Source organism: Diachasmimorpha longicaudata, chromosome 12 (genome assembly GCF_034640455.1).
Source record: "Diachasmimorpha longicaudata isolate KC_UGA_2023 chromosome 12, iyDiaLong2, whole genome shotgun sequence".
NCBI lineage: Eukaryota > Metazoa > Arthropoda > Insecta > Hymenoptera > Braconidae > Diachasmimorpha > Diachasmimorpha longicaudata.
In genome coordinates, this window is record NC_087236.1 from 5,079,160 (window position 1) to 5,106,783 (window position 27,624).

The window sequence follows — 27,624 nt, forward strand, 5'->3', positions numbered from 1 at the left end:
ATATGACAGTTAACGAAATTACCAGGTCAATGAAATTATTATGATGACACTATTAGTCTAATAAATTAGGGTAATTATCTAACAGCTCCGAAAAGTTCGTCTACTTTTACAATTTTTCAATTCCCCAATTATTCTCGAAGAAGAAAATCGTCCACTATTTCTAGATTTTTGGAGAATGATTTGCATTAAATATTATCAACTATCATGTTATTCCATTCTTCTTCCATTTGTTTTTATTTTTTATAACAGAACTGACTAAATAAAGTTCCTTTGGGGACAACAAATGTAACGAAATTATTAAGTGAAGCCAGAAGAAGAAAATTATTTACAAAAGATCAGTTTATTTGCAAAAATAACTGCCCGGGTCGAGGATAAAAGTCTCTTTTTATCGGTTGAGTTGTCCTCTTAATTCCTTCCAAATCGTGGAAAAGCACATTACATCCAGGAAAGCGGTTATCACCTGGTTACTCAGCCCCCACAGCACACACTGACTTCAATTTTATTGAATTTAAATTTGTTGATTTAAAGTCTCAAGTTCTCATCTCTCAGATTTCTTTTGCGTTCCATCACAAATACAATAATTTCCCAGTCCCCTGCGCCCATCAATCAATGAATTTTCGGTGGTGATTCGTCCACCCCAAGGGCCTCCCTGGACCTCTCATTCTCCAATTTTTTGACAGCCCCCTCGAGTGCGAATAAATGTTCGTCATTAATCCCAGGTGCAATGAGCCTCATAGCCATGGCCAGCTTATACAGATATTCGGTATTCGCTCCACTAGGTCCATGAGCCTCGACGATGTGACTAGCGATCGTCTCCAGACTCTCGACCCCAGCATAATTTGGATTGTCCTCGGTGCCGATGTATATTGTCAGCTGAAAGGGCAATTCCTCGGAGGGGGTGGGAGTGGCGGGAACCACTGGATCAGCATTGACGTTGCTGTCAGGGGAATTGTCTAGAGTACTTGGATCTACCTTCTGGACGGGCCGGGACGGATAGAATAGGACTTTTTCCCTCTGATAACCACCTTTCTCCCTGAAGTCCAGGTGGTTAACGACGTTATTGATATTTTCACTGGAAATTTTATAGGCGACACCCCATACCTCGTCGGTGGGGTCTGTGGCGGAGAGCAGAGTCACCACTCGACCTGGCTGAAAGTTGAAAATGATTTATGAACTTAAAGTTTTTCGCCAGCGGTGAGTGGACAATTGATATCAGTTATCTCTCATTTATTGTCGTCTGTGTAATTATTTGTACATCAAAATCAAACATGTGTTCGAGCTCCTCGAATGAACCGACTCATGAAACGAAGGTCAGAGATGTAAGACTGTCATGACATGAAATAAATATTAATTAACCAATCTAGATGATGAGAAACAATTTACCTTGGATGGTATCCCTCGATGATCAGTACTCTTCTGGTAAAATCTTCTGACATATCCCTTGATATGTCCAACGAGTTTTCTCTCGTATGGAAAATCTACTTTCCATATCAGTGATCCATAACCAAACACCCACATGGTGCCAACTGGACAGACAATCACATCATCTTATCCTATTTAATTATCCGTTGTTTGGTGATGATCTGGGCGCATGAGTAGATGGTACAGACGTGCGTGCAAATTATTATTATTATCAGAACAGAGATCACAGCACCTGGTTTTATTGAAGCAGGATTTGCAAATGATTTGCAGAGAGAAAAACAGTAGAGTGCATTTAAAACGACATTGTAAATAGGTGGCTGTCCCTGGAACTATGATCTAGACCCCAGGAATGTGTAATCTATTGATGGAATAACTCGTTGGAGATTCTCGGTGGCTGTAGCCCTCTACATTTGCGAGGAAATCGGTCCGTAACGCCCTCTGTGTTAATAAGAATGTTAATAAGAACTCTCGCCGGGGAGGACAAAGAGGATAGACCAAAGTAGAGGCTCAGTTCTGGGGGTTTGACTGACGCCAGTTTCTCCACGTTACCGACACGATTTCACCCCCGAGGAGACGGGGCGCCACGAGTCCTACTGGGGTATCTGCATATCGGCCAAGCGGGGGGGCTCCGTTTGTACTTGTTCAACTGTACAAATGATCAGCTGTACACAGAATTTTCAAACGGTAAGAGCACCGTTTGAAAATTCTAAAATTCTAAAAAGCTAGACTGTACATGTGGCGCTGGGTCCACATGTACAGCCTAGCTTTGTCTCTCGACAGTTGAATCCCTACACAGCAGTGCTCTCACCGTCTGAAAATTCTGTGTACAGTTGATCATTTGTACAGTTGAACAAGTACGAACGGAGCCCCCCCGCTTGGCCGATATGCAGATACCCCAGTAGGACTCGTGGCGCCCCGTCTCCTCGGGGGTGAAATCGTGTCGGTAACGTGGAGAAACTGGCGTCAGTCAAACCCCCAGAACTGAGCCTCTACTTTGGTCTATCCTCTTTGACTGAGCCTCTACTTTGGTCTATCCTCTTTGGGGGAGGACGCCACGATGAAATAATTCTATCGTTTGATGGGAAAGTGGCAAATATTTTAAAAATATAATTTATTCTTAAAGAGTTCCAATTCTAATTTAATTTTACTTTCCATCAATATTTCTGGTCTTCTGGCCTCATTTATTTCAAGGAGTGGAAGTTTCATGTCAATGACATCTTATCATTGCTCTCCAATTAATTGATAATATTTTGTTTTTATTTTTATCTTCAGAATAAAATTAATCAAGTTTTTTCCATTTTTATTTTAGTGAACAATATTTTCTTTCCATCATATAATAAAATACATAAATCCAATTTTGTTTTTATAAACAATCAATCCGAAACCTGAAGAGACATATTCAACAAGAGAAAATCCTCTGAAACAAGTTCTCTGATAATTTATAAAACTGTGATTTTTCCGTCCAGTTTTCCAGGAAAATCCGTAATTATCATCTCATATTTTCCTGCACATGCACTACCTCAATTTTATAACTCATAAATTGTAAAACATCTCGTCGTTCTTGAGTAAATAACATAATCACAATTTACGACGAGTAAAGCAACAAACTACACATGAAAAAAACATCGAAATTAAGTGCGAACACATCTCTCGCGTTTGGTCGTCCGATCCATCTCGCACTTCTCGTAGGAGCTGCACTTGACGCCTCCGCAGTAGACCCCGGTATCTGGATAACAACGTCCCGTTAACAAAGTAGAGTGAATGAGCTTTAGTTGTGTCATGAATTTACCTCGATTGGAGCTCTTGTAGCCGCCATCGCTGCCGGTGTTGACAGCACTGGAGCTGGTGCAAGACGTGGAGCCACACTTGTTGGGACAGCACTTTTCATTGAAGGAGCATTGGTAGTCGGTTACACAGCTGGGGGTGCATTTGGAGACTGTATTCCTCAGAGGGCAATTGCCTCCTTTGTCTGGGTAACAATAAATTAGTTCTCAATTATTTCACCAAACTAATTATCCATCCATTCCATATTACTCCGTAATTAAGTTCCTGGTTCGATCTCAGTCACTCGGGAAAGACATTTCCCTACGAAAAACTCGTGGACAGACAAGAAAGAGAAAGGCAAAACAGATGAATCATAAATTCTGAATATCAAAGAGAAATTGTTGTTAATAAATCACTCGTTAGAATCTACCAAAGACAACTTACGTGACAGTTGAGCCTCGATGACACCAACAGTTACCAGGAAGCACAAGACAAGCAGAATTTTTCCTGCAAACTCGAGTGTTAAAAATATTAACAAGTTACAAAATTATTCAGGATTCTTACTGTCCATGGCAATGGCCTGCAGCGATGTCGATCCCACGAAGTTCCTCTCGTATGTGCCACGAACCTGGCTCTCACTAAAGAGGGAATAGTGCGTTCTCCAGGTCCCCACTCGAGAAAAACACAAGAACCCAGGGTCGAAGCCTTGTCACACACTGGTGTAGTATTAAGATCGAAATTAAATATTATTTCTTCCTTCTTGGAACAATACGATATGCACGCAACACACTGGATCGCGAGAACAACCGAGGATAATCTCTTAATCGCCTGAGAACGTGTATTGGACCTTTTGCTAGTGTTGGTGCGTGAATGTGCACCAACATCACCGGTGACGGCATTCGCTGCACTTGACCGGGATTGGAGATTCACTTTGACGGTCGACCGAGCGGGTTATCACGTCGACGATTACAGGAAATGGAGGAAAAATTTATCGCAATGTTCTGATTATTTTCATATGTAAATTTGTTTATTATTTAATGTTTTTCCCCAGAAGAAGAGCCAATAAAAATTGGAGGACAAAATGGGAGATAAGAGAGCTCAATCAGAGAGGAAATGAAGTCAGTTATTGCTGAACAAAAAGGGGTTGTTGGGGTTTACATTGGCGGAATTGTCGTTGGGGTTTACATTGACGGAATTGTCGTCGGGGCTGTTGACGTCCGACTCCGGTTGATTGGAGATGTCAACAGGAACCACACTCTGGACGTCCGGCTTTTGGCAAGCGAGGACTCCACATCTGTTTCTGCAGCATTTTTTCGTACCTCGGCAGTCACTGTCGGTTGTGCAGGTGGGTGTGCAGATCCAACGACCTGTTGGACTTGCAGGACACGATCCTGATTTCACTGAGATTTTTAAATAAAAAAAATTTAAAATTAACGACCACCACTGCATACATCCGCTCTCAATAATTAGGAATTCAATGAGGGATTAATTTATTTGCAGCTTTTTTTTGTCGGTTTTAACATAATTTTTTTATCATTCTGCCGGTCTTTAGCCTTATTAGCAATTAATTGCTTGATTAACGACTAAATATGATATTTCTATTGCAATTTAACGTGAAATTTTCTAATGGTGGAACATCAACAAAAATATTTTCCCTCATAATTTTTTAGTGTCTCTGATGCTGTGTTTTTAACTCCAGCGTTTACTATCGGCTCATTATTTTTATTGGAGCGTGCAACTGACTGATAATGATTTTGCTGCTGTTATGCGGTAATGATTAATAAACACATCAGCCCCAGAGGTCATAAATATCTGCGAAATAAACTCACTGAGCTATAAATCTATTCAGAAAAACTATTGTTTGAATGAAAAAAAAATTGCGTTGAATTTTTTTGTTTACGTTTTTTCAAACAACGATTTAATTACATCAAATCAACAATTAACGACTCCATAAAAAAAGCCTCGAATTATTTACCGAATCACATTGATTTATTACCCGAATAAAAAGTTCGTTTTCGAAAAATCATTACAATGGGATTTTTTGACATATCGACTCAGAAAATCATAAATAAATTTCTCACCCACTGGAGGAGGTCCTTGAGTAACTGGAGCAGTGCAGATACTTCCGCCACAAGTGGTAGGACAGCATTTTCCCTCTTTCTCGCAGTGTGCATCCGAATAGCAAGACCTACCGCAAATATTAACTGGCTGTTCCGGTGGGCAAGAGCCCGGTTTTTGGGCATAAAATTTTGGATTCTGCCCCCCAACAATTCCCACAAAAACGAGGACACCGATTATCACAATAGCTCGCGTCATGATGTGATTTTACCAACTCTTCGGCAACGGCAGCTGTTCCGATATTAATTGTCGTCACTCCTCTTATAGTCTCCTCCCCCCACTAACCGACGTGAATTGATAATAGTATCCGTTTAAAAATAGTAAACGCGAGCCACGAGTCCCGACTAATTGACATTAATTAGCCAAATTCTATCGGCCCCTTGCGAAGGCCGAGACGCTGCGGTAAAATATTAACTCCACGTTTGCGGTAGTCAGGGATAAATTGTAGATATTAAAGTCCGGTTGCTTCCGTGGAAGAATTGATCATTTGAATATGGAAATATCGAAGGATTTTCTGCGGCGAATGAGCAATTTTAGTCACATCTCAGAATGGAAAGTGATGGTGGTGATGATTTCTGAGGTGATGCTGTTGGGAAAATTATTCTAATTCTCGTAGCGTTTTTTATTTTCAAGGACAAACACAATTTCCAGGAGAATTTATCCTGATTTTGAGAACCAATTCCATTAGAAATTAAATTGACGTTTAAGAATTGACTTTTAAGATTTTTTAAGCCCTCGAAATTTATTGAAAAGAGCAAATAAAGCTCGTTAACAAAAATAAATGTTTTTCGTCCAATAAATGTTTATTCCCTCCCAGTTCGTGAGCCCCATGAAGGTCATTAACTTGGTAATAATTACTATGAATTAAATTAATTATAAATTGAATGAATCCTGGCGGCCCGACGATCGCCCGATAAAATTCAAATTTATAACTTTATTATCACGTCATAAACCGCAGTCACGTGTGATGGTGTTTCCATTTTCGTGCGGGATACGAAGGAAGAGAAACGACGATGAAAATCAGTAAATTCATAAAAAATTTATTTATCTATTCGTTACAAATTATTTGATGATTAGTACAAATAGAATACCCGTTGGGAGAGCATGCTCAGGATAAATGTAGGATCGAGGCATTCACTCACGTTTTGGGGCAGATGTCCGGAGAATTCCGGGGAAATTACGGAACTCAGTCTCTCAGTATAACACAAGATGCCTTCATTACATAAACTTCGATTGGACGTATAAACAATTCACTTAATTCGTTGATAATAGACATTTTACAGTAACACGACTAAACAATTAATTTGGATTATTCGTTGGTATATATTTGGTACATTAAAATTTTATTATTATTCTACTCCTCGTGAAGATGATGGAGCTCATCGGTTATTCATTTCTTTGTCTGGGCTGAGAAGAAAAAAAACATTTGGATTTTTAAAGATAGAAAGTACGTGTTTAAAAATAATTGAAGTTATTTAAACTATCGCCAATTTGATTTTGTCAGGCGGGATAAAATTGTAAAAATTTATGAGGTCGTTATCATTGTAAATAAATAATTTTCGTCAACTGGAAATAGTAAAATAAAATTGTCTTCTCACCTCTCGGAGGCACCGGAGGTGCAGCCGGTTTTTTTGGAATAATTCCAACGATTCTCGGCTCCTGATCACCACCAGGAGAAATATTCATATATTCCGGGAACCTGGACTTCCCGACAGCCTCCACGCTCCCACCCTCCAGCCGGACGTGATCTGATTGTGTAAAATTCACTTGGGGCTCTTCCTTCGTTCCCTCATTGACAATCATCGTCTCCCCATCGGCAACCTTGACCGGTTCTCCATTCAAAACTTTTGTTACGCTCAAGGGTACCTCCACTCTCTCGTTGTCCACCCGCAGGCTCTCATTGACGGGTGTTTGGAGGACACTCGAGGGTATGTTAGCAGGAACAATATTCATGTAGTCGAGGGAGACATGAGTGGGTGGGGAAGGGGGTGGTGGAGGAGGTGCGACAGGAAGTGTATTTATTTCTTTTATTTCAGTCTTTTCGGGGTTATCGGAATGATTGTCTTCCTCTGGGATGTTAGTTGGAATTTGATGGAGGGGAGTATCACACGGAGAATTCGGGGTTTTTGGTTCTATCGGTGTTCCATCGGGATTAAAAACTGAAAGTTAATTAAACTGTTTTTAATTTCTGCCTCCACTGACTTTTTTCTCACTTTGATAGAGTATTTGTTATTTATTCTTCAAGAGAAATAATTTTTTTGTTGTATTTTTTACTCTTGTGTGTTCACCAGATAATTTTTCCACTGATTAACGATATAATAAGAATAATATGAATAAAAAAAATGGGGAATTCCCTGGAAGGAAAACTCACAGTGAATGGGAAGTCCGGACACGGGAAACGCGATATAATACTCATCGCTGGAGCTTCCATTCTGGATTTGCGGTTTTCTGGTCTCGTTTTCAGGGTGCGAACCGGATGAACGCGGCGATGGAGTGTATCGCATGGGTGAGTATCTCCCGGTGAAGGGCTTGGGCGCTGGTGGAACTTCGTATGTCATTATTCCGCCTTTATCTTCCCGGGAATTTCTCAACTGAAAATTTATAATGAATTATTGATGATCGATAGACCGTGAGAAGCTGATCGAAATTCTCATTTTCGAAATCGTCAGTTCAAGTTGGAATAAATCAGGCTTGAATAATCATTGAATCATGAGCCTTGAGTGTTGATAAGCTTAAGGGCTTATGCCCTTTGAGAAGGCTTAAAAAATCGGACGATAATTATTTTACTTCGAGGAATCATTAAATGCTTTTCTGGTGAATAAATCTGGTAATTCCACTCACTCTTCGGTCCTCAGTGTCTGAATGTGTTCCACTGTCCCCTAGACTCGTTCCAGAGCACCCACTTATGATACTCATCCGTCCAGAGGATGACGAACCTTCAAATTAAATATAAAATTGACGGAATGAGTCAAGTAACTTTCCTCCATTCGATTAAAGCGATTTATTTGATAATTATTTGTTAATTTAATTAATTTAATTGAATAGAACAAAAAATGATAGAACTGAGGGTTTAATTGTGCTGATAACAGAACAATAAACTAATAAATTAATCAAATAAAAAATATAAATAAATATTTCAACAAACTTGAAACACTATGAAGACTTAAACTGCTGATGGGTCTTCTGTCACCTCCATCGCAGCTCTTCTCAGTCTTACTAACAGCTGCCCCATCCTCACCCCCTCCACCCTCCTTCGGCTCCTTCTTCCCTTTCGAGAAGAACTTCTTAATCTTATCGAACGGCGTCGGGGCCTTCATTTCCTCCTTCAGCTTCTTCTGGATCCTCTCGTATTCGTCCCTCATCGCTGCGAGTTGTCTCTGCTTGTCCTTGAAACTCTGCTGGACGTCATTGCGATTCCGCCAGTTCTCCACGAGCCTCTCCACCTCGGAAATGGTGAACACATTGTTTTTGAAATCATTTATGATCTCCAGGAGCTCGTCCTGGGGACCAGATGGCTCGCGAGATTTGCTGCTCTGGTTCGATGTCGAGCGGTGTAGACTGCCCGTTCTGGAGCCGGGGGTTTCGTCCTTCGGGTCTTTTTTTGGTTGTTGGGTGGGGGTGGGCCTCAGGGCCTGGAGGGGGGCGGTTACAGGGGCTGGCAGTGGTGGAGGCACCTTTGGACCTTTAGAATAATTAATTATTTTGACATTTTTAATCGAAATAGTCTCATAACTACGATATTATATCCCTCGTTATTATTTCAACACAAAAATTTAATTAATTAACTTTAATACAATAATTATCAGGACCATGATTATAATAATCATAATAATTACGTAACATGATGTGTTCAAATAATTATTTCTCGGACTAATTATTAGTCCGAGAAATTCAGAAAAAAATTAAAATTAAATTCAAATAAAAATTATTAATGAAATATTAATGGATTCTTACTTGCTGGATACATCTTCATGTATCCTTGAAGGGGTAAATTCAAACCATTTACGTCGTAATGATTGAGATTGATCGGGGGTGCGCCCAGTACTGGTGTAGGTGGTGGTACAATTGAGTAATTCATCTCGCTGGGAGTTGGCGAGGTCGGATTTGGTGGTGGCAATTGAGGGGGCGTTATGGGGGTCATCGAGGGGGATGTTGTGACCGGGCGAGCCGCTGGTGGTACCAGATACGCCTCGCTAAGGGGTCGAGGACGGCAGTAATCCTCCTTGTCGTTTTCTGTGTCCAGGCAGTTGAAGTGGGTCAGTGGGGAGGGACTTTCGTTCGCTGAAAATGGGGTACGAGGGTCATGAGATATTTCTCTCAATGTTTTTATTTAATCTGATTTTTTTTTTCTTCTTGATGATAAAATTCATTCGAAAACTCGAGTTACGTGAATTTAATTAATTCTGATGAATCAGGCGTAATTAAAATTATTGGAAAATATAGTAATTCACGAAGCAATTATTATATTACAGTAAATTGGTACGAAGTAACAAATTAATAATTTACGAAGAAAAGAAAAAACATTCGATTCGGAACTCTCTAGATTTTTAAATTTTCGTTGTATTTTCCTCAAAAAATAGGGGGAAAATTTGTTTAGGGGATTATTAATTTTGTTTTATTCAATTGACTCACTTGCTCCTGCTCCCGCATTTTCACTGATGACCTTGAGGTAGCTATACATGTTCGTGAATTCATTCATTTGCTGATGAGAACGGGGAAATAGGTATTAGTTGTTGGTGACAAGAGGTATCGGGAATATTCGATATTTACCATGTAGCCACGAAGCTGCTGGGCAAGCTTGTTGTGACCCGCTTGCTCAGCGATATCAGCGGGGGCTAACTCGGCGACATTTTTTAGATCACAAGCAATTTCACCACCGGGGCACTCCAGTAATTGCCAAGCTAATTTCTCAAGGCCGAAACGAGCTGCGAAGTGAAGGAGGGTGGGGTACTCCTCGGTGCCTAAACGATCAAACAATTATTAAAGATTTTATATCTCCATAATCTTATCACATGACTATATTTTTATTAAATAAATAAATTGAGTTGCTCTCCTTCCTTCAATCAAAAATAATAATTTGCTACCATCAACTAATTTAACTCAATGTTGAATGAATAAATTTATCGAAAGTGTCAATGGAAAAAAGTAATCGGAGTTGAGAACATTTTTTCATGAATTAAGGGGCGATGAGGGTAAATAATGAAAAACATGAAAATCACTCACTCGTTGTGTTTCTCTGTAGAGGCACAGCACCGGTGGGTGTAGCCAGAAGATCAAAACGTGGCGGCAAGTTTCTTTGAAAGGCATGGACCATCCAGTTATCCAATTGATCGCGATCTCCCGGATTAAACCCAAATGTCTGAATAACATGTCATAAAAAAGTCTTTGAAGAGTTTCAAATTTCTTCCTACGTATTTGTTCATTCCAATGAATAAAAAACATTACCAGCTGCAGATGCTTGAAATTGCAGTGGACATTTTTCATTGCAATACAACAAAAACTTCCCCACTTTTTTCATTAACTTTCATTCTCTCGATAAAAGAAATGTTAATTTAAATCATTCAATCAGTTAGTGCCGTTAACAGGAAAAAAAGTACTGAAAAGTCGGTCGATGAGCCAGAACAATAACGATTCCTCGCAGCATATCTAGAGCATAAAATCGAAATCCTCCGATTTCTCGATTCCCTTCACCCGAAAACCCGAAGAAAAATCAATCTCCCTCACCTGACACATGAACTCCAGTGGATTATCGTGAGCCCGGAGTATCTGATCGAGTTCCCTCAACCTACTCTCACACTTGACCTGCCTCACGCCCTGGGGAATCCCGTTAACAATGACCCTGATGCCAATGAGCATCGACACCTCGAGGCACCTGTCCGGTACCGCAAGTTGCAGAGTATACGGATTCCTCCGTTTTATTAGCGTCACGTCAATGGCCTCGCCACACCTGTCAACAACGACACTGACAACGTCATCCGGACCAAGCGGATCGTTCATAACAATGAGCACCCGACTCTGTCCGATCTTGACCTTCTTCGGGTGAACGGAGAAGGTCGTTTTGTCGTTCTTGAGGGCAGTGGGTGGATTTGCCCCGAGGATGGCGACAGCAGCCGCCAGGAATTCCCCGACGAATGTCTCGTCCTGATCCTTTACGAAGAATTTTCGCCACTGGGGGTACGATATCAGCGCTGTTCTCTGGCTCTCTGTGAGGTGGCCGTCGTGAACACCCAGCATCATCGCCAGGACACGCTCTGGAGATAATTGCCGGGCGAGGGCTGACGCCTGCTCCGGCTTCGTCGCCGCTCGGTCCAGGAGAACTGGACACACCACCACTATCTGGAGACGGGATTTTGCGACCCGGTCTTGCGTTGACTGAGTTACCGATACCGAGTCTTCTACTGTCACGTGTCTCACTCTGGGGGAGGAATTTTCGAGGATTTAATTGGTGATCGTTAATTAAATATTGATTTTTTCAATTCTAATTGAGTTTTTCCAGAAAAACGTTGACTGATTTTTTTATTTATCATTTTCAACGGAGATCGGCGTCTTCAACCCACAGTTTATATATTTCATTCAATATTTTGACAATAAACGAAGAAGAAATATTGAAAAAATTTTAATTGTCATTAACGAGGGGTAAAAACTATTTGTCTTAGAAAATTCTGAATTTATGGAAATTTTCTTTATTAATAACTCAATTTCTTTATAGAAATTCATTTTAAAATGTTAAGTGACAAACTATAAATAAATGGAAAATAAATTTTGGATGTAAAGCAACTGGAATTCCCCAATTAATCAAACGAAATGAAATAGAATGTTTATGAGTGCCAACAGAAGCCATTTGGTGCTAAAAATTAATAAAAACAAGACACGCATGGGGTAGAGCATGTAATGCCAGAAGTTTTGTAACATGAAACTGACTTGAAAGGCGGCCGCCCCTGCTGTCTACTGATCTGCTCAAAGCAAGCTGTGAGGTAGTTGACCCATAACGTTGACGCCTCACTGTCTTTACTCGAAACGAAAACCACATCGTCTCTGTCCTCCATCAATTTGGCATTTGCTGCCTCCTGATGCCCACTGACTCCCGTTCGCCCTCGCGAACCTGTGAACATGACGTTCATTTCCAGCATTAAACACTGCAATCATTTAATTAGTCTCTCATTTCCTAGTGAGAAAATTAATTGTTTGAAAAATATTTAAAATACAGACATCACAATTTTTTCATCTATTTGTCTATGAACCTGGAAAGTACCTGGAGCTACCCCCAATCATATCCTCAATCAACTAATTTTCTCCGGGGAGATTACAACCCTTTAATCAACTTTCTAATCTGTTTATGCTTTTACTCTCATTAACAAGTTTTTTCTGCACTGCGAGGGGGCATCGATTAGGGTTTTTACTGTCCACTTCGCTCATCGCTCGGAAAGGCTGATTAAAATGCGGGTTTAATCCTCAGACGGACTTGCCACACCCTTCAGGGTAAACACGTAGGTCATTTAACTCATAATTGAAACGAGTTCTGGCAGGGAAACTCATTTGAATAATCAAATATGATGTTGGGAGGGACTTTGGTAGTTCGTGGAAGACCAAAACTTCACAACTAAATTAATATTTTGAGATAAATTATAGCACAAGATCTTTCAAGCTATAAAAAATATTTTATCAATCAAAGAATAATTTTAAATAAAAAAAAAATTAATTCTAATAATTTTTCTTATTTTTTTGCGATTATCAACATGTCATATGTCAATTTATTGTCAAGGAAATTAGTTTAAAAAATCGACGAATTGTATGGAGAACTTCATCATACAATAATAATAATCATAATAATAATAATTATTATTGTAATTAGAATTGGAAGTTTAAGTGAGAAAAAAAAAATAATTGAAAACCAGAAGTTTTAAAGAAAAAAAAATTATTTCCGTAATTTTTGTAAGAAAGGGGATCTGGATTCCAGTTATAGACACCCCCATTACCACCATTTATTTACCCATTCCAAACCCCCCAGGGTGTCAGCACATTTCCCGAAAAAATACACATTATTATTTCTGTTGAATATCTAACGTTCACTGATCCCCACTCTCACCCTCTGACTAACTCCATTTATCCCGCTAAACATTCGTATCTCATCTCATGCATTGAACATGGGCCAGGGGCCCCAGATATCGATAGCTCCGGCATTTAAACAAAAGCACCGTTGTCAGCTTTAAAGTGAAGGGTACAAGAAAAAAGGAGACACTCTCGAGGGCCGATATCACTCCAGTTGTGAGACTGAAAAGCAACCGTTCCAGGGATTTTTTACGGTACTTTCGATCGTCAAAGGAGAGATCGTATGAGTCATTTGAATTTTCAGCGGGAGAAAATGAAGATAAAACTGGTTTTTGTTCGTGAAATTGATAAATAACGTCACTCACACGTCAGTACGGCGGATAAATCGAGGAACTGCGGTCGGAGTCGGCGCCGGGATCGCGGGGATGCACAGTAGTAATTAAAGTTTTTGGGAAGTCGATTGGAATCCATTGATTGAGTCAGAAATATCGGTGGGTACCTTAAAAACCTCGAGTCCTTTAAAAATATCGAGTGATAATTTATTGGCATGAGAAGTTTTACCTCAATAGCATTAAATTTCTTTACGACGGAGGGATTGAGATTCAAAAAATTACTAGAGTAGGAAATAGACTAGAAAATGAACTAGAATTTTTATGTAATATTGAAGAACAATTGAGATGTGTTCAAGAAAAATTCCAGCTCATTCGGGAATTTTTCCAGAAAAACCAAGAAATTTCCGGAAAATTTCCAAAATTTCCGGGCGATTTTTACGGAAATTTTCTCCACGCGGACTTCATTACCAAATTTATAATCCTCCAAAATTTTAATAAACCTCGCGAATTGTGTCAGCGTCCCATAAATTATTTCTACTTAAGGGGAAAATTGCGTGTGTTATCAGACATTAATTAAGACATTGATTAATTACTACAGAACAAATCATAGAGTTTCCGTGGCGATTTAAATTCCGACTGCGACTTTTGATTGACTTTGACCTTTAACGTGTGGAAAAGTAATTGGTACGATTTTTTTCGGCTGATTTTAACGGATATTTCCCCTTAAATTGAATGTTCCGGTAACTTTTATTGGACGTTTTATCTCCGATTTAATTAAAAAAATTGAAATTATTTTGATACGATGTCGTGACAGCAAGTTGAGGCCCTCGACTGCTTCCACATCGACTCATCAAGTCCGACGGATCCTCCCCCTCCCACCCCAATGCCCGACACGGGACCCTCCGCCCATTGTTTGAAGCTCCGACTGGCTACAGTGAATTGGGCGATGTCTATAAAAGATACATCGCCTTCGACGTGCGGTTTGAATTATAAAACCGGGACTGGTTTGACGTCAAAATTGTTGACAACCGCGTGAGACTATAATTCGCGTTTTTTCACGCAACATGATGGGGGATTAATGCGAAAGCTCATTCTGTATTGATTTACGACGAGCGATTGAGACGATTCGCCAGAAAAATTCGGTCGTCACAGATATGCGTAATGAACTAAAAAATAATTAACTAGGACTCGAACGATTTAAACAAATATAATAATTTCTTCGTCTAGTCAGGACGATTGTCAATAGATTTTTAATTAAATTTTCTGATCTTTAATTAAATTTATTCGCGTTTTCGCAGATATTTTTTGATCAACTTATCCCACGATAAATAATATCGCAGATATAAAAAAATAATAAACAAGTTATTGTACATTGAGCTTAAAATAAAAATTCTGACGTTTTAAAAAACGATAATTTCAACAAAACTTCAGCATGTAATTTGACACCGGCCTGCAAATGTCTGCGCAACTCAGCGAAATATTTTTTCAAATTCCCATCGGGTCTGCGGTAAAAGGCAGTCGGACTAAAAAAATTCAGTTCCATTCCATCGTATTTTATCGTTATTTTACGCATTTCAAACCGCAGACAGCCACTCGCCAATAGCGATTTATTACCGTTAACATACTCTTTCAAAAAATTCAGAGGCAGAAAAATTCCTCTGCCTTCCATAAACGAATTAAAATTTAACAGCCAGCAATTATAATTAATTAATTGAGGATATGACCATAGCGAATAAATTTTGTATTCACCAAAATACGCGATGCTGCGCTCGGCATATCGACTCTCCTCTTTCATCCTCATCCTTCCGGCGTAACTAATAAAACCTCCCTCAAGAAAAAAAAAGATATTCACTAGCTCCAACTAACGACTTTGTGTCTCGTCTCCGTAATATCTCGTCGTTCTGGGAACTCCAATGAGCAAAAATGAGGCAATTAAGAGCCACCGGACAAACAGCCGCTTTCCCCGATGCAGTCACACATTACAATTGACAAGAAAACCGATTAAATTTATCAAAAATTCACAAACTAAAAATAATTCGAGGAGTTGTCCGCCCAATAATGGGCTTTACTCCTTCAATGATTTTCAGACGGGCGAAAATTTTTTTTTTATTTATGTCGATTCTCACTTATTTATTTATCGCTCTATTTTATTCGTATCTATTTTATTCGTTTTATTCGCCATTCTATTTATTTATTTATTTATCATTATAAATTAGGAAGGCGCCACCCTCTGGGGACGAGGCACTCGCCCACGCAATAGACAGTCGCACGCGGAATGAATTCAAAAAGAGTCAGCAACAATAATGTGAGAGGAAACACGCCGGACTGATGCGTGCGCATTCATTTCGTGGATGCGCTATAGGATACAGCGCACTCTAACAATCTTTGAATTGTACACGAACACTCGCCGATAGATTAGAAAAGGTCATCGGGCTAATCTCCAAGGTGGGGCGTGGAGGGGGGAAGGGGGGAGATAGATGAGGGAGTTCCGTGAAATAGATAAAAAATTTTTTTATCGCAATCCTCCGCAAATATTCCAGTCTTCCGGTGACTCCAAGACTCGACTATTTTCTACGTCGGTAGTTTAGAAATATCCGGTAAATGGTACACGATTTTTTACCGTCTCGCCCTGGTTTAGGGCGACCCAGGGGGAATTTTACGAGTTCCGGGGGACAATGGGGGCCATTGACTGCTGGCTGGATCACAAGGTCCCCTCAGGGGACTCTTTTGTTTATAATTTGTCGAGTCCAACGGTCAATGGTTGGGTAATCCTGACTACTTTTGGCTTAACGCAAAAATTGGTCACGTTCTCTCAGGGAATTAGGGGAATTTAGGGGGGAGATTGATTGGGGGGATGGAACGTCAAAATATTAGGGTTTTATGAGGTGATAGCGCAGCTGGAGAAATTCGATTTTTGAGTTGGAATTTTCTGGTTCGTTTTTCATTTTTTTTTGAGTAAAAATGTCGGAGTTAATGAAGTGGAAGTTTGGATTTTTTCGAAACATTTTCTATTTTTCTGTTTGGCTATTTTATTGGGTGTTGGCCGGCGGTTCTGTACGAAAATGAGCGAATAAATTAATTAATTAATTAGTAAAGTTGATGGAATTTTTTTAAAAGTAAAATTAGGAAGTTGACTCCAATATTCGTGCGAATTCCATTGATCAAATTCGTCAACTTCCTGCGCGTCGATTCATTTCCCTGACGGAAACAAACTTTTGTTCCACATATCAATACGAGTGATTCACATCTGAATACGTATTCTATAAATACATTTCTCTGAGTACTTCTAAATATGATTCACAATAAAAAATCACGTTTAATCCCCTTGTGGACGGGGCATAAAAATCCCCCAGGAAATATTTTTTTTCGGATCTTTTGGGTCATTAAAACGTGTACACAACGCGGATGGATTTACCGAGAGCGAAATTCCATCCCTGGAATTATGAATTGCAGATGATGATAATTCATGATTCAACGACTGAAAACTCGGCTAATTGCCAATGATTAATCAATTCACTGACTCATTGTTTTTTTAATTGAGTCGTTGGATAATTAATCTTCATCCCTGTTAATTAATTCAACGGATGTGTCCGATTTTACCCCGACGATGCAGTAACAGCCTTTTAATTTTTAATTGAGAGTATTTTTTCCCTTCACAATTTCGATGAAATTTAAATCTAAAAAATTATTTAATTACAACTAATTAACTCTGCTCGTGATTAATTAGTACACATTATTTTTCCGATGAATTATTAATAATTATCACGATCAACAAATTATATCGAATTTTAACAAATGGATCAACAACCAAACAGGGGTTTTCCCGTTAAAAATATTTTCTAAACCCAATTATCGAGTGTCCTATCACCGAGGAGTTATCTACTTATCACAAGTTTATCAGCTGTCCCTCGACCACAAACTCCACAGCTGTGTATTCCCACCGGGGATAATCAGCCCGTGGGCGAGAGGTTTGTGCTTGAAGACGTGTAAAACCGGAATAATAATGAAAAACCGACGTGAACAATGGACGAGACGAGAAAAGCCAGATTATGAGGTACCACAGTACCTCGACAATTAGGGATGCAAATGACAGGGGGGAGGGGGTGGTTTGTATCCCCCCCCCCCTCGACTGAGCTCACCGAGAAGTTTTTCATCTGAAATACGAGAGGAAAGAAATGTGATGCTGAGGGGGAGGCCCATTAGACCAGAAAAAAAAGTGCGGAGTCTTCTTTTAAAACCAGAAATAGTCGTGAAGATGTTGCGAAAAAAAAAACTCGAATATCGTGTGATTCATGAGTACTGGGGGGTTTAATATTCTTGAAAAAGGGATAAATGGAGAATATGGAGACAAAATATCTCTTCAAAAACATGAGTTTATGAGATTGTGGGATTGGACGCTATAAAAAGATTTTTTTTTTCACGAATGAATGAGAATGAGGGACACGAAAAAAAGGGGAGATTTCAGCGACTAATTTGATAATTTTTTTACAGTCATAATTATTCAATTTTTTTGGTGTGATATGTGATAAAATTAGGAAAAAGTCTTCATCTTATTGCTGATTCTTCATGAGAGTTTTGTTCAGGTGGATTAATTTTTTTTATTCGAAAATATAAAATTTATTCAAATCCTGTCTTGAAAATTGAATAAACGTGTACATATCCAATGGAGAGTCCACTTCCGGTTCTTGGTACAAGTCGACCAATCACCGGACATCGTGGATTGAGCCATCAGTGCTCGTTGTACATCTTCACAGTAGTGTTCAATAATGAATTCTAAATACCACTCTCGAATCAACGGGAAGGAAGTACCGTAAATTATTAACTAACGGTTTTACTTGAATTTTCACTATTTGATGGTTCGCACTTTCGTCGTTTGTACGCGGATGTTGAGAATTGACTGAGTGCATGGTAAATTCCATTGAATGTGTCACACGTTGAGAGGACAGTTGCCATCAGGAAGTTGACGAGCACTTGGGAAAAGGAGTTTCGCAGTCAAAATTTTTTTCCAGTTGATTTTTCAAGTCTCGTCTCAATTATTCGCAATCACAGACTAAAAATTTTGATTTTCTCCCCAAAAAAATTGAAAAAAAAAATTCTCGGTGAAGGTGTTCGTCCTCATCGTCGACATTCTCGTCCCCCCAACCTGGAGAAGAGCCATTGGCACCGTATCATTCCAAGAATATTAAATCCCCTCATATCCATAGCTGCACAAGAGAAAAAAAATTAATAAAAAATGCGGGTCACGTACGAGAGTTATACCAAGCGATCCGATTATCCACCGGAAGTATCATCATAACCCGGTGTATCACCATCTAAGGATGTACGTTGATTTCGTAACAGTTTGATCTATTGAATCTCAAGTACACATCTGGCATTCAAACAATAATATCCACCTATATTTAGAGAATATCGTGGCTGGTGATGTGTAAACAAATTTTTCTAAAATTCCGTTCACGATTTTCACCCTCAACATTAACCGGATGTGCTACATGTCTGTTACAACCAGTGGAGTATGGTACCCTGGACTCTGTATATGCCGGGAAAAACACGTGGCACGATTGGTATAAGCTGTGGCACACGCTTCAACTTTCCTTGGAGGAGTTGGAAGGTCTTTACTTCAGTTGCAGTTGTGAGTTAAAATGAGAGAGGGAATTGGAGAAAGGAGTTAGACCGGAAGCGTCAAGGTTTATAAAACCCATGGGGTGCACGTGCAACTGGTTTATGGGTATTGGAACCTGCCACTGCTTCCGGTGGGAACAGTAAACTCCGAGGATTCGAGTAACTTTTGTCATTTTAAATAGAAAATTTTGTTAGGTAAATTTTTAGGGAAGTCGGAAGTTTATGATGCTGTGAAATTTTTTTCCGGGAGATTTATCAATTATTAACTTCCGGATAGGAAGTTATTTTAGATAACTTTTCAAGTAAAACAGTTTCCTTATAATTATTCAATAATTATCATTAGAAATTAAATGAAAATTGGGTTTTGGTTGATGTTTACGTAAGAATCGTTTAATTAGATAATTAGATAAATGAAATGTTCACTCACGGGAGCAATTTATTTGTTAAAATTTTTACAGTAAAATAATTTCCATATAATACTCAAATAAAATAATTCTCAGGTGATTTTAAGGTGAGGTTGTTTTGAATTTTAAATAATGAAAATTAGATAAATGTCACGTTGGCCCATTCCCACATTCAATTTGTTTCCTATAAATTTTGTAAATCACTGCGGGCAATGGGGATTTTTAAATCGTGGGAAAGTGGTAATAAAAAAAAAAACAGATGTAACAGTAGTGGGTCACAATAAGTGCCTCTAGGACGTGTGCCACTTGGTAATACCCAGGGATTAGTTTAGTGAGGGGTTCAGGCACTCATGAGGGTCCATCATTGAATCCAATGGGCCAACATAATCGAGCTTTGTACGACGACTTCTCGTTCCTCAATGTGGACATCATTCAGTGCCAATGATGCAGAGAATTTTTTAAAATTCTCTAAACTGTCAGTCTATCCCCACGAAAAAAATTATTTAAAAAATTTCTAGTTCTTTCTACGCAATTTTTTTCTATTTGTCATAATATCATATCAAAGGTTCGATTAGAAAACCTGATAATTAACGATTCCCTAATTTTTACCGCGCATTACCCGATTGATTTTGTCATTTTTCCTGCGAATTTCCCTCAGTAAAAAATTTCCATTCTCCACTCACCTTTCCTGGAGCTCTTGTGCTTCCTGCACTTCCTCCTGAGGTCCCTCCCATCGACCTGATCGACGGGAATAGGGGGTGCGAATCCTTCGGGTTCCTTGATGAATCCCTCCGTCTGAATGATCCTCCTGCGATGTCCTCCGTTCTCGTCCTTCTCCAGAAATGTCCCAATGGAGTGTCTCCGGCTCCCAGAGGCCCCAGGAGCTGGCAATGTCGCGGATAAATTATAGTACCTCGCGTCCTCCACCCCGAGAAACACCTCCCCATCCTCATCATCCCCCCGTCCCGGTGGATTCTCCTCCCCCGGGAGTCCACAAAATACCATATCATCCGACAACAATTCACTCGCGGATTTGAGGACTCTTCGTCTGATTGGCCGCCTCCTGTCGTGATCCGAGTGGGAGTGCGACCTGTGGGGAAGGTGCGGCGACGGTGGAGCGATGTCCGTCGGCCTCGGCTCACCCTTCAGTATCTGAAGGGTCTCGTTATCCGCGTGTGCACTCACTGACCTCGAGAGGCCCCGGAAGCTCCTCCTCTGGGGATTCGTCAGGTTCAGGGACCTCGTCAGCATCGGCTGGCACTCCTCGACGGATTCAATGCTCCTGTGGTGGGTCAGGGTGCTTCCGGTGGAGGTGGACATGACTGACGCCGACGAGGTCGACCCCATTTTCGTCTGGCGCTTGCGAAAAAATGCCGCGAAGCCGCGGGGGTGCCCTGACGACCCCGACGACTGCACCGATCCTCCGGACAGGGAGAAATAGGACGGATTGTCTGTGAACATATGGGGTATCACGTTACACTCGTCATCGGGGGAGAAAAGGGTGGAGATTATTTTTTTTTAAGGGGTGGGAGATTGCGCGGGGGTTTCGGGTGGGTCTTGGGGGTCACCGGGTCTGGAGGCACTGGAGGGCCGATGGGGACTAACCGAGTGCGATCGAAGGGCCGTCATCGGGGGATTTCATGCTGCAGGGCACACGGGATGAGACGGGATAGGTGGGGATGACACCGGACGCTGCATTTCCCATCCTCTGCCGGTTCGGCGGTGGGAGGGGGAGGGAGGTGGTGACAGCCTGAGAAATTTGATGATAGGTTATTGGGGGTGGGGAATAATGATTTTTTATTGAATGGAGAGACTTTTTGGGAGAAATTTTAGAGCGATTTTCGGGGATTTTTACAGTCAATTTTGGAAATATTTGAAATTCTGTTTAAATTCTTCAACTACTCTCTTTTTTTTTATTAAAATTTTATAAATCCGTTCAGGGTTTATTACCCTGAAATAACTACAAATTGGTTACATGATTTTTTATATTTTTTGGACTCTGGTTACTAAATTTTTTATTCGTCGTCTTTCAAAAATTTATTAATAACTTTGTTAAGAGGTAATTTCAATGATTGCAATATAAAATCATTGTGAACTGGTAGTTGGACATATTTTTGAATTATTTACGTCATTTTGACTCTTCAACAATCTTTAGAATAAGTTGATAAATAATTTATTTAATTTTAATATTTTTTCGGCTACAGATAATTGAAAAAAAAATTGTTCCCAGATGCATAAAAAATTCTATCATCGAGAAAATCCTGTAGCATATTCCGAATGCACAGGAGCCCATAAAAAAATGAATAAAACAATCAACAGGTAGTTCTCCACAGTAGCCAATCGAAGCACGTGAAGGGTCACAATCTTCTCTCTCATCCGTTGAGAGCGTGATCGGCATTCGTACGAAGATATTTTTTCTCCAATCAGAGGTACGTGGGTGAGAATTTGATTTTGAAAGGGTCGTGTCTACTTACCGAGTGCCATTATGATATCAGAGCCTCAGCCGTGATTTTCCTCCTGGAATCAGAGAGAGCCACGTCAATGGACTGATTACAATGAATTTTATTGTTATTCTTAGCGATTGGAATATTTCGTGATAGTGACAGCGCTGGTGTCACCTGGGAATGTCTCAATAACCAGTGGAATTGGCAAGGGGTTATCTGGTTAGTCGATTCATCGGATCTTTCATTCATATCTGGAAATAGAATCTTAATATTAAATTTAGCTGGACTCGAGAGAGTGTCGCACGGACTCTGGCATCCACATCTAGATTTGATCTAGTCCATTCACGTTTGGCAACATTCACTGATTTCTCTATTTTCATTTTCCCATTCATTTTTGGAATTGATTTCTCGATATTCCATTCTCTGAATTAATTTGTTTATGAAAATTTTAGCTGAGTCCGCAGGTTTTTATGGAATTAAATGATTAAATTTTTATCGTCATTTCTGTTAATTTTAAAAAAATATCCAATGAATTTTTTGAATAAAATTTTCCTTCACGATTTGACACAAAAGAATTTCGATTATTGGATTGATTCGTCTCCCCGAAATACCGAAACATGCAAATGTGCAAGTGTTCCTCGAATTGTCAGATGCGTTAAAGAATGTAAGTTTGTACCGCCCGATGAAAGGACACGCACACGTAGGACAGAGAACCAACCGCTATTTTTGTATCTAAACATTCTGTCTCTGTTCACATCACCTCGTGCAGAATTTAATCGTTCTCATGAATGCAAATTATTTTTAGGAATTGAGGAATTCCATTGGGAGAAATTAAATCAATCGTTGAGAGGTGGGATGATCTGTCTGTCTTGTGGACCGTTTTTTGTATTTTTTTTTTGTTTTTTTTTTATTTTTAGAATTTTCCCATTGATTTTTAAGACGTGTTTAGCAGCGGTGGGCAAGAGGGGGCTAAAATTTTTTATTCCGTTTTGAGGATTGATTTATTCTGTGGGAATGTCCGTGAGACTTGAATTTATTACTCTGAAGATGTCACATGAGGGTTCCGTCACTTCCAATGAAGGTGATACAGGGAATATGTAATTTATTTTTCTGACGGATTGCGTTTACTTCGGGTTTTCATGTGACATTTATCATAGGGGTTCCTCTACATTCCGAGAATTCATGAATTTTTTCACTGGATTTTTTTTACCCTACGATGTTCGGTTATGAATTAATTTTATTATTGTTTCCGTTCTTCTAAATATTAATTATTTATCCTATAAATATTGTATTAACTTGCCAAGAACATAGACAATTTATCCAAAGAATTGAATACTGATTAATAATTATAAATCTCATTAAAAAAATGATTTTCTCACGTCATAAAATTACAAGAAAATTAATTTTCACTAAAATTCCACGTGAACTCCTCATTAAAATTCAAAAATTAATTACTTCGCCTCCTTTGACCCCCAAAAATGATCCTAAAAATCTGAATAATCTTCAGAAATAGTTTTCCTGTTAGCAACCCCCTCAAAATTTTTTTAATTAAAAGGGAAAAAAAAATTCAGCTGAAAAACTGTTGAGGGGTACGACCAGATGTTTTTTCAATTTTTTTCTCTGAATTTTCCATGTGTTCTCGCAAATCGGTCGCACGTGCGACCAATCGCTCTCCCCCAAAACGGATGCTGAGGGGCGAAAATGCCCGGATAAGGGGAGAGGGGGGAATCGGGGTGAAGAGGAAATTTCCTGACATCCGGAGTTGAGGCGAATGAGAGACTCTGACCCCGAGAGAACTCGTGGAAGTTAATTCGCTACATGCATAAAACGTACACCTGCGCTCCCACCTACGACGTGCAAGTGCAGCACGCCAACTTCCGGTGCAACGCGTGCCCTTATTATTACTTTACATGCGCACGCGTTATGCCCCCGTGACTTCCTCACAACTGCTTGAACCCAAACCAATAAAGGTAGGCTAAGTTAAGATTGCAAATTTTCTTTTTAAAAAACAACAAGTGCAGAAGTTATTTCTGGATTTCCCAGTTCCACCGCACCATTCTGTATTAAATTATGTAATAATATTTATTGTTAAATTATTTTGAGTAGCAATCCGGTAAAACAAGATAAATTGAGTCTTTCTAATTAAAAAATAAATGAAAATTATGGATTTCCATAACACCCTCGTAGTTTCGATTCTCAAAAAAAAACAAAAAACCAAAGAGACAAAAAAAATGCAAAATGCAAAAATCGAATAGTTAATAAACAATTCAATTTTAATTCCGAAAATAACTGACGAATCCATTCCTTCCCCTTCCACACTAATCTAAAAATTAATGAACCCATAAACCATGAGATTTTACAGTTTCCACCCCCGCCCAATTAAAAAACTCTCGTTAAATTCGTAAAATCCCCCTCAACTCCCTCCGCCATCCTCACGTTCACATTCCTCTTACGTAATTATCTCAAGCAGTGAAAAATACTCTAATTCCCTAACTCATTTTCCCCAATTGAATTATCCAATTCAATCACCAATTGACACACAAAGTCCGTCATCCCCACGCGAATATCGCGTTAATTCTCCCGAATCCTCCATTCCTCCAGCGTTCAATTCCTCGTAGCTTGCGCAATAATCCGGGCGATTAGGCACGAAGTCGAGTTCATGGATTAAACGAGAAGGCTTGGCTCCTCCTGGCACCGACAAATGCGATAACAATTGAAAAATCCCCCTCGACCTCCTCCCACCCCCTTCACGCCGAGTTGTCACTATTGTCTCCCGTCAGTCCCAGTAAACACGAGATAAAGAACTCCAACTACCCGGGGCGTCACTGACTCCCCTGTTTGTTTAAAAAAATATATATATATTCAAAAGTTTGATATATTTTTTTCTCATTTACTCGCCAGAACCCTCTCGCATTGGTAAAAGCGTCTGGTTACGTTCGGCTGTCAGTTTTGGTCTATTAATACCCAGTGCGAGAGGCCTTGCGCTCTCACGTTCCTTGAATACACACGAACATTAAAGACCGAAGTTTAAAGACTAATCAATATTATTTAAACAAGAATAGTGAATTTTTTATCGAGGGATAATTAGTCGAGAGACAGGTGGAGTTTGAATTTTTTCATTAGTTCAAGAAATTAAATGAGTATCTGTGGTATTTCTGGGGGGGATAATTGAAAAAATGTTTAATAAGTTGGTAATTAATTGTCACTTGATAATAATGAAAGTGATACAACTTGAGGTTCATTTTAATTCGTCCGGAGAATAATTAAAAATTGAGGACGAAGAGGGAGAGTTCATGGGGTGATTTTTATCTCGAAAATGTGGGTTTTCCAGACTTAATATCAGTATTATTTTAATTATCATTAACACTACTAATTAAATACTACTTTAACAATAATATTGAATGTTTTTTCGTATGAAAATCAAGTAAAGTCAATGCAATTTTTAATTCTCAAAAAATCAAGAAATAAATTTTTCTCGATTTTCCTATTTTTTTCTCGGCGACTACTAACACATAAATAGGGACTGACGAGTTCCTGGAATATCCCGAGTGTTCGCGAATAGTTCAAGCTCACCTGTCGGCCCCACACCCTTCACGTGAATCCCCTCACCCCGCACCCAGCAACGTTCACCATTCCTCACCGTAAAAATCACGACTAACAATTGTTCATAAAATCACGAAACTGTTATTCAGCAAATAATTTATTTTATTCACTGGGCAGTAGCGGCACACACGTTGGCGCACACTGAACAACACTGAATAAACTGACAGACGGAAGAAGGAAAGGAAGCCAAAAGGGAGAGAGCCCCAGTGAGCATGTGAGCGTGTTTAGTTCTCTTTTCCTCCTCTTTGGGTCTTTCTTTTGCTACCTCTACTTCTTCTTCATGGTGGACCCCCTGAGCTTCACAAACTAACGAGCCGTTTGGCGGGGTTGGGAGGGGGTGAGGGGGAGTTCAGGCAGTAGTCACGGTAATGTGTGCCCACCCATTCACCCACGCATATGGTTGAACTCGTGTGTACGCACCGCCCAAGCCGTGACAACCGCTGGTATGGTGGTGGATTGGAGTGATGAGTAACGGTGATGGTCACTGGGGGGTCATCGAAGGGGGTGGGAGGGTGGTGGAGATGCGACAGGTGTTCGGAGAGAAAAAAATCCGGAAAAAAAAGTGGGAAAATTTTTTTTTGCAGATTTTTTTGCCATTTTCCAACAATTCTGACAATTTAATGAATATATATATGTGGATATGATATATATATATGTATATTAGATATGTAGTTGGGATGGGGCAGGTACATTGGGAAGAATCCCTTATTTAGATACGATAATTCATGTTGAGATAAATAAAAGTCCAGAGATCAGAGACCGAAAATTGAATCAGTAAATAAGGCGCCGTAAAAAATCGTTGAGGACTTTTCAGGAGACAGATCAGTATTAAATAAAAAAAAATATTTTGTGGATAATGATTTAGGGTGCCTTATGGTATGGCTGATGAGCTATTTCAGATCTCTTTAGTCTGTTAATTAGTAATTATCTTGAATTTAGCTTGATTTAACGTTTGTACTCCGGTTCCGGACATTAAAAATTTCTCGTTGATAAATGTAACATTGGAAGAGGGTCTGAAACTCAGGGTAAGAATCAGGGAATGTCCAGGGGAAGCTCACATGTTGATCGTTCGACCATCGGGCGCCTGCATGGGGAGAGCCAAACGCATTGTCCTGCAGTCTGTCAAACACGTGTCCCATGTGGGACGCAGTGAGGGTGACCCGCGTAAGGGTCGCCCTTGGCACTTGGTAGGACTGCATCGGGAGGAATGTTCATCCATCGAATCACTGCAGCCGATGAAGAAGCTCTCAACCATTATTATTATCTCTGGAAAGTGAATTTATAATTTTTATTATGCGGCATTGATTGATAATAAATTATCAATTTAGATGGTTTGATAATATTTTTGAGTTTTTTATGTTGCGTTCTGGGATTTCGCAACGTTTTATGTGACATTTCTCAACAATTTTTTAAACAATCGAGAAATTTCGAATCACCCAAATCTGTTGCATAAAAAATTAATCCCTTCGATAAAAATCCAATGTCACATTTTTAAAAAACAATTTGCTTCATCTAATATTTTATTAAATATGTACATAACAAGGGGATATTATGTATATATTCTCACGGACTCCAGCCAGAGGAATAAATAAATAATCATGGAATGAAGTCCACAAAAAAAAATCTGAAAAATAAATCGGTCGAGATGGACTAATATTCCATCCAACAATCAAACCGAAAGCGTTCCAATTACCGTTTTGAATAGTCTGCGAACGGACGTTCCATCGACCTTCCAACGGCCAATTGAACGTCGATCCCACAATTCCCGTATGAAACCCCCCACCAGGTCGCCGATCGCGGCCACCGCGAGTATTTCCAAGGAAATATTCCGACGATATGAGGCAACCGCGTTCTCTCGCTGTCGAGGTC

At 39.6% G+C, this 27,624-nt stretch overlaps 4 protein-coding genes across 12 annotated transcripts; all 4 read right to left on the reverse strand.

Moving 5' to 3' along the window:
* Window positions 1-190: 190 nt before the first annotated feature.
* LOC135168073 (putative glutathione-specific gamma-glutamylcyclotransferase 2) lies at window positions 191-1,761 on the reverse strand. The gene is made up of 2 exons (XM_064131933.1): window positions 1,384-1,761; window positions 191-1,149 (listed from the first exon to the last, which is right to left on the reverse strand). The coding sequence occupies exons 1-2, from the start codon at window positions 1,516-1,518 to the stop codon at window positions 607-609; spliced, it is 678 nt and encodes a 225-aa protein (XP_063988003.1). The 5' UTR covers window positions 1,519-1,761; the 3' UTR covers window positions 191-606.
* Window positions 1,762-2,696: 935 nt separating this feature from the next.
* Window positions 2,697-4,041, reverse strand: LOC135168119 (waprin-Thr1-like). Its single transcript, XM_064132032.1, has 4 exons — window positions 3,751-4,041; window positions 3,631-3,693; window positions 3,212-3,391; window positions 2,697-3,148 (listed from the first exon to the last, which is right to left on the reverse strand). Exons 1-4 carry the CDS (start codon window positions 3,755-3,757, stop codon window positions 3,054-3,056), a joined length of 345 nt encoding a protein of 114 aa, XP_063988102.1. The 5' UTR covers window positions 3,758-4,041; the 3' UTR covers window positions 2,697-3,053.
* Window positions 4,042-4,191: 150 nt separating this feature from the next.
* On the reverse strand, window positions 4,192-5,696 carry LOC135168117 (waprin-Phi1-like). Its single transcript, XM_064132030.1, has 2 exons — window positions 5,268-5,696; window positions 4,192-4,586 (listed from the first exon to the last, which is right to left on the reverse strand). The coding sequence occupies exons 1-2, from the start codon at window positions 5,500-5,502 to the stop codon at window positions 4,306-4,308; spliced, it is 516 nt and encodes a 171-aa protein (XP_063988100.1). The 5' UTR covers window positions 5,503-5,696; the 3' UTR covers window positions 4,192-4,305.
* A 627-nt stretch (window positions 5,697-6,323) lies between these two features.
* Window positions 6,324-27,578, reverse strand: LOC135168113 (phosphoinositide 3-kinase adapter protein 1). Of its 9 annotated transcripts, XM_064132017.1 has the most exons (15): window positions 27,449-27,578; window positions 26,814-27,021; window positions 22,183-22,225; window positions 20,392-21,159; window positions 12,226-12,406; window positions 11,029-11,719; window positions 10,528-10,663; window positions 10,075-10,265; window positions 9,937-10,006; window positions 9,259-9,585; window positions 8,450-8,986; window positions 8,146-8,240; window positions 7,676-7,895; window positions 6,903-7,463; window positions 6,324-6,711 (listed from the first exon to the last, which is right to left on the reverse strand). In XM_064132017.1, the coding sequence occupies exons 3-15, from the start codon at window positions 22,190-22,192 to the stop codon at window positions 6,695-6,697; spliced, it is 3,804 nt and encodes a 1,267-aa protein (XP_063988087.1). In that variant the 5' UTR covers window positions 22,193-22,225; window positions 26,814-27,021; window positions 27,449-27,578; the 3' UTR covers window positions 6,324-6,694. The 9 variants fall into 9 exon arrangements, with proteins under 9 accessions (XP_063988087.1, XP_063988088.1, XP_063988086.1 ...); XM_064132018.1 differs by lacking the exon at window positions 27,449-27,578 and having other exon boundaries at window positions 26,814-27,030; XM_064132016.1 differs by lacking the exons at window positions 26,814-27,021; window positions 27,449-27,578 and adding an exon at window positions 25,726-26,206.
* Window positions 27,579-27,624: the final 46 nt, after the last annotated feature.